The sequence below is a fragment of the Bombus huntii genome, chromosome 9 (assembly GCF_024542735.1).
Source record: "Bombus huntii isolate Logan2020A chromosome 9, iyBomHunt1.1, whole genome shotgun sequence".
Classification (NCBI taxonomy): domain Eukaryota; kingdom Metazoa; phylum Arthropoda; class Insecta; order Hymenoptera; family Apidae; genus Bombus; species Bombus huntii.
In genome coordinates, this window is record NC_066246.1 from 6,863,619 (window position 1) to 6,876,894 (window position 13,276).

General features: G+C 36.4%; 2 protein-coding genes across 6 annotated transcripts in view; both read right to left on the minus strand.

Annotated features, from left to right (window-relative positions):
• LOC126869877 (uncharacterized) overlaps positions 1-13,276 on the minus strand; it is a 195,756-nt gene that overhangs the window by 113,819 nt on the left and 68,661 nt on the right. The gene's annotated exons all lie outside the window — the stretch shown is intronic.
• LOC126869876 (uncharacterized) overlaps positions 1-13,276 on the minus strand; it is a 288,377-nt gene that overhangs the window by 52,627 nt on the left and 222,474 nt on the right. Inside the window, exon 6 of one of the 4 annotated variants that reach the window (XM_050627014.1) lies at positions 643-5,730. The exons of the other annotated variants lie outside the window; for them this stretch is intronic. Coding sequence (XP_050482971.1) covers positions 5,561-5,730 — 170 coding nt within the window. The 3' untranslated portion in view covers positions 643-5,560. Of the gene's footprint in view, positions 1-642; positions 5,731-13,276 lie in introns of those variants that run through there. 4 annotated transcript variants of the gene reach the window in all.

Genomic DNA, 13,276 nt, shown 5'->3' on the forward strand with positions numbered 1-13,276 from the left:
GTGAAACTTGTACAAATTCTGTGTAGCTTTTTTGACTAGTTTATAGGTTTCATGAGCAAATCGAATTACATGATCGAATTATATGAATTACACGACTACGAAGTGGAATCAGATGTGGTGATCAGGCACGAGCAAGCAGTTCGCGTTAAACACGAAGGGTAATCAAATAACACGTTATTGGGTATGGCGATAAAATTAAATACGAATTGGATTTCACTCTCGTGCGTCCACCAATAACGCTATTTCACGAACAAACACAGAATTTCGCCACTGGCTATGTCGCAAATAACAAGCGAACTGTTAATCAAATTGAGTGGCAAACAAAAAGTCAACTTCCCTAGGATTTAAGAATTACAAACTATAAACCGATAAAAACAATACAATGTCGAATGAAAAAGAAACAATTATTCGCATAATTATTTTCTTTAAAAACTTTCAAGAGATAGAGTGGATAAATTGCTTAATGATAATAAATTACTTAAATGGCACGAAATAACACGTACATCGTTGATTAAATAAATGTTACACGACGATCTCAGATGCGACTTTAAAAAAATGCGAACAAGCTTATTACACTATCCATCTTTCATTTAGACAAAATAATTTAGACAAATTAGACGAATTAGATTTAGACAAAGATTTAGACAAAAATAAACAATTACCTTTCGGCAATCGATCAGTGATATCTTTTCTTATTACATTTTACGATATAACGAGATATCTTATTTTCTCATCTACACTTTACAATTCGCTATCTTCTTCTATTAAGTTTCCCTATTTAAATCTTTTCAAACTCCGATAATATCAAATTCAAAAAAAAAAAAAACCGTATTTAGTTCTAACCTTAGCAAATACAGTTACATTTAATTTACATCGAACAATATCGCTGAGCGATCAAATTCTCTATTTATCTTAATTTCACTATTCTACTAAATACTCAGTTTCACTATTTTCCGGCTTCCAGAAGCCCGACGTCTCCTCTTCGCCCTCTATTACCCGCGCAATAATAATTTCTCCACAAGCAACAACCTCCTTTCTCCTCCCCTCCTCGTATCTCCGTTAGAAAACGAGCATATCCACCTTGCCTCGTATGACGTTTTACAAACGTTTGCCGGGTAAAACGAGGCGGTGGAATGCGAGATTCGACGAAATGGGACGAAATGGTAGGAAAGTGCGCGTCATCCGGCGAATAAATGCGTTCACGGTTCAGCGATACGATGGGACGCGACCGCACGTCGCTGTGACGGTAGAGGCGATCGTTCAGCGGAAACAACGTCGGTCGACGGCGAACGCGAAAAAGCGCGAGGTCGTTTCGTTTGGTTGGTCGGCCTCAAACAGCGAACGTACCCTCACGGACCACCGTACAACCGGTTGCCTGTTATAAATGAAAGCTCGTTGGGCCAGCCGGTTATCGTGAAACAGCCGCAAACAAATTGCGCTCGCGGTCGCATACTCGTGTCCGATCTCTTGTAATAAGGCATAATGCGACGCGATTATCGGTCGATAATTTGCACGCAATCCGTCTAGACACGGCGGACCGTCGATCGCGTGATTTTACGTACGAAATTCTCATTCGAACGTTCGTTTCCTCTTTATGGATCGCGGGCTAATGCCTCACGGCATAATCTTTAATAATCATTTTACTTTTCGGCTGTGATGCTGGTTTTCAGGAGTTTCAAGCGTTTTCACTGTGATCTGTCGATGGATATTGATATTTTCTTGTATTCGGAGGAAAAATAAAAGTTTCTTGTAGTTCGTAAGGATAACAAATATATTATTTATCTATGTACTGTTTATAGACTACAAGTAGCATTCTTTGGGATTTTAATTTAGAAGATCATTGAGTAAAAACTACCTTTTATTTAAATGAAAGTCAGCGATGTTAAAGAGATTGGTAAAAATATGATGTAATTAAAAAATATTAATTTTTGAGTGTTCACGTTAACCAATATAAACGATGGAAATTGTTTTGGTTACTAGTAAATGTTACGGACGAAGGAAATTAGCTTTATAATACCGTTTATCAGTAACCGAAGAAGTTATGGTTATTTATAATGATTAATCGCAATGAAAATCATTGTTTCACGTATTTTATTATTGTTTATTTTCACATATATATTCTGATAGATGTGAAATGCATCGACATAAAAATCTACATTTCTACGAGAAACAACTTCCTGCGAAAAGATAGTATTAAGGTCAGCCTACTTGGAGCGGATGCTGTCTCGGCTCTTAATTCTTCGTTCCGTTTCCACAAACAATATCATTGATAGTAGCGATAGCAAGCTTTTTCAACGGTGACGAAAAATTTAGGTTAAGCTGAAAGCGGCACAGCAGCCAGCGACTCTGTAAATTCTACTGAGCTGGAATCCACGAGATTTCGAGCGGCCAAGAGACGGCTGATAAACAAACAAGAACACGACCCAGTAACCCGGCCATTACCGGGTCGATTTGCTTCTACGCCTGAACACTACAAAAGAGAACGCTACAATCGAATGAAATTAACGAACAATGTTCCCGAATGATTCGATCCTTTTAAAATGTAATTAATGTTAGAATTAGACGTAATTGATATTAGTACAATTTAATTAGTACAATACCTAGCCCCCATCTAGACATTAATTATAAAATAATTACTTTTTTTTTAGAAATAACTTACAAATTATTCCTTAGTTTTATAAATAACATTATTTGTACGTTTATTATTGAAATATTGAAAATATAGCAAATCTCGAGTAAATATATCTCCATCTGACAAACTTAGTTAATCAGAAAATGAAGTCAGCGCGGATAAGTCGCAGATGTCGAAGTATCGATTTCTATCAAGTCCAGATACCATTGCCATTAAAATTTCATTCTCGATATCTTACGAATGATAACAAAAATACAACAAATAAAATATATTGTAAAGACCTGTTCAATCCGTATCTATCACTCTATCGGACTATCCAATGGAAACAACCTGAACCAAACAATTTCATCCCATCCGTCTCTCCCTATAAACCTTCGTCACAATGATACAAAACGGCCGATTAAGACGTCGTCGAGTACCATCGGTCAAAAATGATCGATACGAGACATCTTACCATTTCTCCGCGCTTATATCCCAGTATAATAATTCACTCCCATCCCGTGGCCTTGATGGGCGCGGTCCATTTACATTTCATTTCGGTAGGCGGTCGAAGGGTTATTTACATTTTCCTCGCGTTTGCCGGCCGCTGATCGCGCAGATCGAAGCGACGGCGCGATGAAGAGGGAAGAAGAATCGGCGGCGAAAGACAGAGAAATACGAGGAACCGCGGAGAAGGGTTCGCAATGGGCCAGGTTCGGTGGGAAGAGGTTCGTTGCAACGCAACGTTCCGATTTAATGGAGCGCAGCGAGTTGATAACGGGCAACGGGCCATTGCAAGATTTATTAACGTCTCGCGACGCCGGATAATGTCTCACCTATTCGCCGACCGGGGAAGCAGACTATAGTCGGGCTGAATTATTCGCGGGACGGAAATTAAGGCTCGAGGCCGGCTGTCTTTTAATCTCCGACAAACGTTTCCTTCGTTTCGTGCCGCCTTCGCCGCTTTCGCCACGGTCTTCCACGGTCCTTTCGCCGGACCGACAGCCTGTCCGATCGATAGACCGTCAGGAAATTCAATGATACACAGGCTCTATGCACGCACGAATCACGGAAGTTCTTTTTCGAGGGGATACACACACTCGTTGTCCCGAATACGTTTAACGAACAAACAGTACGAACGATGGCGGTTGAAGAGCGTGGGTGTTTTGGTTGGAAGAATATCAAACTTGTTGAACCGGAGCGATATTGAGTGGTAAGTGTGTGTGCGCGCGTGTGTATGTTTTTGATTGCAAGTATCGAGGATATCGTAGCGAGAGAACTCGAGTGAAGAAGCAAGTAATATGCGAATGGAACTTGTTGATTAGAATCGTAGAAAATGGAGAAAATTGAGTTTTGCTGGAGAGAGATGGAACTAGTGATACACGATGCGTTCTTCTTTCAATCGTTGAACCATCATCGTATATAATATTCGAGTACAGATTTTATAGCGTCTGAAATTTTATCGGAAAATATATAAGAAAAATGTGAAATTCGTTTATCAGAAATTTTATTAGAGATTTGAGTAGAATATACTTAATTTGCATACGTATGAATTTCTCTGGATTCGTGATATAAATAATTTCCGAAGTTGCTGTTCTAAATGTTTCGCTTATTTTTTAAATAGAAGCAGCTTTGTCCAGAATAGAGGCTGAATTAATTAATCATCCATTGTCGATTGGTCCGCTTTCTCTCGTTGTTACGAACTTTTATTTACCCAGTTTTTTCCCTGTTTCTATTATTCCCGACTTTTTTGCGCTGTTTTACAAAAGAAACTTTTAACAAGTTCCGCCCATTTTCCAAGTTCTTCTGCTCAAACCGAACGATAACCAACCGAACTAAAACAATGACAAAGAAACGAAACGTTGATTTTCCACTCCTCCCTTTCCTCGTTCCCCTTTTAATATTTCCGCGGCAGGATGAAAAGTTTGTTTGCTACAAAAGTTCCATCGTGAGTTGCTAAACTTTTTTCAAGAGAAGATGTAAAACTTGATCCTATTCCGTTGTTAAACTTTCTTCGGTTCTAGTGCATGAATATCGTAAACGATCGATAAACAATAAAAACTTTCATAATTATTACCATAACGATATACAGTATTATTGTACTAGTAAATCAATGAAAGAAATTAGAAAGTATTCGCTGCCGACTATCTTTCTTATATAGGGTGTCTCAAATTTAAATGTCAAAATTTCGGTAGAGCGTAGAGGACCGGTAAACAAAGAGAAAGTTCTTTGGAGATCCACTCGTTTTTTCCTCTATTTTGGACAAACTCGCTACAGAAGAAACAAAAACGTTCTCGTTTTTTCATTTATTACTCTTATCTATCAATTCAAAATGCTGGTGCAGCAATGCAATCATTACTTCTAACGACAACCGTTCTAATCGCAGTTGCATGTTGCTTTGATAATATTTGATATTAAACCTTCGTTAAACAGATGATAACACGAATAAATAAATACAAATAAACAAGCGAAGAAACGTAAACGTTTTCGTTTCCTTTCTCGCGATTTTCTTCAAAATGCAGTAGAAACGATGCAAATCTCAAAAGGATTCTTTTTCTTAATTAATCGGTTGCCTCCGCGTTCCCGAATTTTTCACATTTAAATTCGGGATGCCCTGTACAGGTCCTCTACAATACGCGCTATTGATCAGAAGCTCGAGGAGATTTGCCGAAACAATCGCAACGTATTGCTCATAGAATGTTTCAGTTCTGCTTAGAATCCTCAATTATTCTGACAAACGAACATTGTAATGCGCGACGACGAAGCAAACGACTAGATGGAAGGAGAACGTTTCGAAAGGACTGGGAACAACGCGGCTAACGATATCACAAACTGAGAGCACTGGCGCGGATACATCGCGATCGATCATTTAATGAAAACGCCGCCGTACGTTTTATTGCTCCGGGAACCTTCTGCAACGACCACCCTTTATTCCGTTCTACAGGTTCTTTAATTTCGTTGCACGGCTTTCCTGACCCGGTAGTTCGCGGTGCCGACCCAAATAACTGCATTCTCGGTAAATAAAGAGCCGAGGTTAGCACTGAAAATATGGCGATCGAGTTCGTTGATCACGTTCCTCCACGCTCCATCGTTGCGGTGTGGGTCAATGGTTACCTGCGCTGGTTAGTAAAGGTGAAACTTTCATTAAACGAACAAAGCTACTTCATTCGATCCATTGATCAAGGTTGCTGCGTGTGAAAGAAAATCAAAGCGTCGAGGATTAAGCAGGTTTTATTGGCAATTAAGCGTCCGAAGCCGAGTCATTAATTTGGGATCAAAGTTTTATCGAAATTCTTCGTCGCGGTATAAAATGTAATTTCTATCTGTGGAAAAGTTCTTCGTGCTTGGTTCGCAAGTTCCATAGTATTATTTCTTTATAAAGTATGCTATAGTATTTATGAAAATACCGAGATATTATTAAATTTGTTATACCTTCATATTCCTTTCTTTCCACTTTATTTCCAAGCCAATGTCGCGGATTCCTTCATTCTCGTCACTTGCCTTATTCTCCATTTCAACTTCTAGTCTTGCATTAAGAAGCGTATATATGCACGTACACATCTCTATGTATTAGGTTGTCCGAAAAGTTTCTTTCGTTTTATAAGGAAATAACAGACGCACCATGTTTTTTGTTTTATATTAGTTTACTGAATTATTCACGAACATAATAATAGAAATATAACGAAATGGATGATACCTAATTCAATAAAATAATATAAAACAGAGATCGTTGTTTATCTATTATCACCGTATGAAACGAAAGAAACTTTCCGGACAACCTAATATCTCGTTGAATTCTACGTATTTTAGTTTTACGACTGAATAATAAAATACAAAAAATCTCATTCTGATGTAACATTTCTTACAAAAAAGCCTCAAAATGTCCCTCGAAATCTTCACGTACGATTCAATTCAGATTTGTTGTATATTTTATATACAACGTTATTGCCATCGTTTGGACACTTGCAATATATTGAATCAGACTGGTCGTTCGAGGCGAAGGATTTAAACAAGTTCAAATTTATGCAATTAACTGCGCAAACTTCTAATGGAAACCTGCAATCGTATCTAGCGATAGATGGATTTTCGCGCAACGAATCGCAAACGTCGCGATACACACGACTTCGTCGTAACTCTTTGCCAACAGGCACCGATCTTCGAATTAATGCCGATTGCTCGCTCGATACATATAACCGGTTAATATTTACCGTCACGATATTGCCACCTCCGCGTGTGTACGTATCCGAGCGATCGCATATCACAGTGAAAAATGAATTTGCGGTCGATCATACGTTACGCTTAACTCCGTGCAATATGCATTACAATACACGACAATGCGTTATTAATTGCCACGAACTTAAAATGCACTGGCCAGTTCGGCCGTTATGTCGCGCCGTTTACGAAATGATGCATGCCGCAGGTTCGCCGTAATAACCGCCGATTATTTACTCCGTGAAACACCGACACTCGCCATTTGCAATTTCGATCGATTCAGATTGTAATAAAAAAGAAGAGAAGAAGAAAGAGAAAGAGAAAGAGTAGGCGGCAATGAGATTTATAAGGTGGTGTAATTTTTTGCAAAATTGCAAACGTACGGTCGATGGTGGATCGCCGATGATATCGTTTCTGTGGTTTCAATCGCATATTGCGGAATTTCATGAGAAAATAACGCTATTCACGCGTACATGTATTTTGTACTTTATTCTATTGGTCTGTCTTCTGAAATAATGAATACAATATTTATACAGGGTGATACGAGCGGAAAGGGGGTGATTCTACGTGAAAAAAGAAGTCGAAAATATAGAATAAAAATTTTTCGTTCGAGGCTTTGTTTTCGAGAAAATCGACTTTGAATTTTCGCTCGGTACGCGTGCACTTTATCACGTCTCGTTATAACGGATCTCGATGGAAAAATTAAAAAAAAAAATTAAAAAAAAGATTTTTATTCTATATTTTCGACTTCTTTGTTCGTGATTCGTAGAATCACCCCCTTTCCGCTTGTACCACCAGTTACCAACCACCCTGTATATCTGATCTCGATTATATAGATGGAAGATCGTTTATTCTTTTGTTTTACTTTATCTACTCGACTGTAAGTTTTTTTGATCATGCAAATTTCTTTTCTTCCGCTTCGTTCCTTTTGTACATAAATTGTGTATAAATATCGATATTTCATACTGTACCCGTGTAGGTATAACGTTAACATGTTATACATTGTGCTGTAATAAAACAACGAAGCACAGAAAAATATTTATGACAGGTTATTGCGAATTCACGAAACACAGCACGTTTAATATAAATATACGTACAATAGGTAATAATATGTAGAAATAAATAAATATAAGCAACGATTGACGAGTCTAAGAACGATGGTACGTTCTTGAAGCAAAGCTCATGAATCGTAACTTATAATTTTAAAGATTATTAGAAATTTATGAAAGGTAGTGCGTTTTGAAGATTTCATGCTCAAAATGTGTTTAAAGACTTTAGAGTTAAATTCTTGAATCATAAGTTTAATAACAGATAATGGACACCAATAAATACTTTCCAAAATGCGATTTGCTTCGAAGAAGCAAAAGTACGACTTTTAGAGATAATTTATATCGAGCAATATTAAATTCTAATTATAATTCTTAATTTACTTATGTGACACTAATAATATTCTCCCAACATATATTAAATATATAAATTTCGTACGAGTAGAATATTATTAAAAACCGTGGTAGGTCATTTGAAAATTAAATATTTTAGTAACTTGAAGATCCTTTATTATGAAAATAATTTTACGTCATTAACGATAGTATTCAAAGTATTCAAAATTATACTTAACGTTATGTCGTATTTGTTAGAATCCATTCAACATTTTGCTGATATTCGAAGCGTAAAGCTAATTAGCGATACACAATATATCGTTAGTCATTCAATATCGTCAATAATGACATTTTGAGCGCAGTGGGAATAAAATTAGCGAAAGCTTAGCGGATGCAGAAATATTTATAATCCATCAGGCAGTCTCTGTTCGCGTAACAATGGTTTAATGCATATAAATACAGCAATAGGCAATCAAATGTGATTACGATAGCTATGCGTAATATGTTTCCAATGCCATGATAAGATTAGGTACAATCATGTCCGTTATAATCAGTATCAATGAAAATAACATCGATACTGTATTAATAGAATTGTGATAATCGATGCACCAAATTATAGAATATTGGCATTCAATATTCCCATTGAATTAAACAATCATATTACCATAATACTTTTTACAACATCCATTAATTTAACTGTCGATCTGATTATCTTTTTTCTTTGTTTTCTGCGCTTTTCGATAGATATTCACTTCGAGTTTATAAAAGCAGAATTAAATCTGATCCATCAGGTATACTTAAGTTGAGAAAAGAGAATGCAGGAATAATAAATAAGTTTTCAAAAATCAATTCGACATCTATAAGATTGATCTGTTTCGAACATTTTCTTTCAAACATTTTTTATTTTTGAAAAGTATCCGAAGTATATAAAAGTATAGCAAGTTGTCAGAACTACCACACCAAGATGTAGAACAATGGGACTTTAATTGCCCCTTTGATTGATGTTCGATGTGATGAATCGGCTTGATACTTTCGTAATTTTTTTAAAACTTCATGCTCGGAATTTGTTACGAGTTTATGTTATTACTACTTTCTTATCTTATTTCTTTCATTCATACTTTACTATTTCGCTGTTGTATATTTCTATTACTTACTGCAATCGTAAAATAAAAGAGAAAATAATAGAGAATAATAAATAGTAGAGAAAATAAAGTTACAACAATCAACCTATATAAATACGTGACTTTAATAAATTTGCTCACCTAGTTCATAGATCGTTTAAAACGATTACTGTTGGATATTGCGTGCAGGGAAAGATTCCTTTCTTTCCAATTGTCCTGGCAAAAATTTCCACGTTCGTCGTATACAACAACACATAATTTAAAAATTCCGTGTGTTTCATGTTTTATTCTACCATCTATTGTCTTTACAGTTTTAACAAACATAGCAAGTCGACTTAATTTTCCTTTTCCTACTTACGCTTCCTCTAACTAAAACGTCTTTCACCGGGCACAAAGTGTAGAAAACACAGAATTATCGCGGAATTGTTTTTATATGTATTAGGTTGTCCGGAAAGTCTCTTTCGTTTCATAAGGCGATAATAGATGAACAACAATTTCTGTTTTATATTATTTTATTGAACTAGGTCGATCTATTTCTATTATTACGTTCGTGCATAATTCAATAAACTAATATAAAACAAAAAACATTATGCGTCTGTTATTTTCTTATAAAACGAAAGAAACTTTTCGGACAACCTAATAGTTGTTCGCAGCTTATTCTTTTATTATCCCTCGGCTACTAATATTTTCCTCTTATTGAGCGTCACGCGGCCACCTTCCGAATAATACAGCCGCGTAGCATCAATTTCACGTGATTCCACTGCTATTATTTGCCAGTCGCCTGGTATTTCACCAGTGGCGAAATAAAGAACGCTTTGTCGCGTCGGGAATCTATTAGACACGTATCGCCGGCCATTTTACACGAACCCATAAAATATGTCCCCGTAATATATTACTCGGCACACGTTGCTTTTCCCACTGCTGTAATTTCCGTTCGAAGGATACGAGAAATAATAAATTTGGCCAAGAAACTCGCGAGGTTAATACAGAGATTACAGGAGGGCGAAAGAAACAGAGGAAGAAAAAAGTAAGCAGATAATCAAAATACAAGGTAGAAAGCGGGGAGAGTGAATGTTCAAATTTATGATCGGTTGCAAACATATTTATCGCTCAGACGTTCGTTTGCTTTGTATTTGCACGCAACGGTAAGGATAAATTTTCAAGGAAGCAGCGGCGGTTTCGCGTTCGTCTGTATTACCAAATGAAATACACGTTCTGGCGAATTCGTAGTCAAAGTAAATGGAGAAGTGAAGCTCTGCAACCTCTTAAATTACCGCTTTTACAAAGTCAAGAAAAGATTTATTCCTTACCGAGATGACTTTAACTCTCGCTTCACTTCAATTGCTTTCTCGTGGATCGTCGACTAATTTATCGTTTGGTTATCGAATGTAATATTTAAATGAAATGTGACTTATCATGATCTCGAAGAACGTCGATGCGATTCGAAATTTTCTCAAACGAAATTCAAATACGTGAATGGAAATTGTAGCGAAAATTGCTGAGAAAAGAAAGTTCCTGTACAATTACATTTTCCTTCTGAGATATACATTTGTTTTATTTGTTTTAAACTACAAATTCGAATCTTTCGAATATAATATTTCCGTAGAATAAAGAAATATAAATCATACGTCAGGTGTCTGCTTTAAACAGCAAATTGCACGCAAGTGTAGACGAACGTGGAAAATAGTATAGTCGATGTTAACTAAAAAATAATCCATCGCGATGTTCCTATCAGTGAAAATGAAGCACTTTCTCGAAGTAACAATGAAACACAACGCGAGAACCTAATCTAATACGTACGACGGTTCTGTATTCTCAACTCAAGGAAACCTATTATTAAATGCTGTGTAGTGTAGCCTCAGGTGCACCAATTTCTGCACTGCATTACCAACTCCGTTGCACTAAATTCTAAAGCATACTACGACTGCAGAAGCGGAGTCGGGTAATAAACAATTAGGAGAGACAAGGAAATGTAACTGAAACTACCAACCAAACTTATACGGGATCTAAGGGACCATGTAATTCTCAGAAGCGCAAATTGATTAACTTCCTTGATGTAATTAGACCAGTTTAAGACGATTCGACGTTTCAATTAGAAATACATCGCTCGATTTATGTTTGACGTTTCGAAGAGATTTAGTTTCTTATCATTCGTGATGGTGATTTTCAGATCTCAAACGCCACTTTCCAAGTCAGAGAATACCGTAGATAAAATTCATATAGGTAAAATTGAAACTATAGCGCGGTGACAGGCATAGAAATAAGAAAAAACATAGAGACAAATATTTCACTTGGCTCGTTAATGACGACGAGCATTGTGTGTATTCTACGATGAACATTTGATTTATGGAAATCAATTTCAAAGTATCGCTTTTCATTTTGTCTCCATTATTATTTGTACACTCTCGTTTCTTCGATAATACTGTGAAAGAAATTCGATTAATGAAACTTGATCGAATAAATAACAGAAGATTAAAATATATATGTAAAAATGATCGACAGTCTCTTTATTCTTTAATATTAAATATTATTATTTATTATCAATCTTAAAGAGTATTTTTCATTCGCTCAACGTCAAATACATGGTAAATTAATAATAACTTTAAATTCGAAGGTAATTTTATTTTGAAATCACACCCAAGATAAATTACCGAAACAAAATGTATAATAGGTTCCCTTGATCCTTTCAATTTAGTCCTTTCATCGAAAAAATTAAATATTCCACGTGAATTACGAACAGCTTTCATGCGTGACCTTTCATCGAGTTTAGCTCCTCGTGCCTGATAAATTAATCTTGCGCCAAACTAATTAGTCGCCCCTTTGATGAATTAATACGGGATGCACCATTAAAACTGTGCATGCTATTTCTGTATCACGTTCACCGTGTCGAATTATACACAGTTTACGAGCTACAAACGCGGCCGTGCATCCTTCATTTATTGGCTCGACCCGTCTCAAGGCATGTCTTAGAAGCTAATTAAACGTAATCTCGCTCAACCGGTCAGAGATTAAATTAATACCCCAGAACGTGGCTCCATTCTCCCTCCTACTTCCAATTATTATAAAAAATAAAACTAGAATGGTACGCCGCAATGAAATAAAAATCTGGTTCCTTGATTTTTCTTCCGCGGGGAAATTTGGTAAAAGAAGAACTGGTGTATTTTTGCAAATATCAAAAAGTCTGTCAAAGTTCAAGTTCGTTCGAGAAAATTCAACAGATTTTCTCCGAAAAATTTGCACATCCATAAACAAAATTTTCTCGACTTAGAGGAAAAGATTTCTCCTCGCAGTTATCAGTTTCCTACTTTGATCTAAAATTTGAAAATTAACAATGGTACTTACGTGAATCGAGTGGAGCTAGGATGATGGGCTAACAATGTACGAGGCATAATGGCACAATGGAAAGGAAATAAAATTACGTTTAAAAAACATAGAGACATTAGTATGCAATTTGCAAGCTATAAGTATAACGTAATAGATGGTTAAGAAATGTCGTGGTACTTTTGTCGAGGAGTAATGTATGGCTTTTCTTTCACACGACTCCCAACTACCAGGCAATTTATCAAATCTGATTCTTTATAGATCCTTCAAAACAGCAGGAACAACGTGAAAGGTATAAAAATGGTTACCCAGCGGGAACAAAACAAACACAACCGTTTGCTAAATCATAGAGTAACCACGTAGTTTAATTTCAACGTGAAGAAAACTAAAAACCAACTGAAAACAATTTATCTTCTTAAGTTGTACATTCGCTACTTGTTCCCTTTAAAAATCAAATCAAATATCAAGTCTCGTATTCTCTATCTACGTTTTCGCTGACTTCACCTTACTCAATTTTCTCCGCGCGATCTGCAATTCCTTAGATAAAAGGCATCTCGATTTACCCACCAGCAACTCGCGATTTCCTTGCTTCTCTAACAAACGCAAACGAACTGGAACGAAAAACCTCGAAA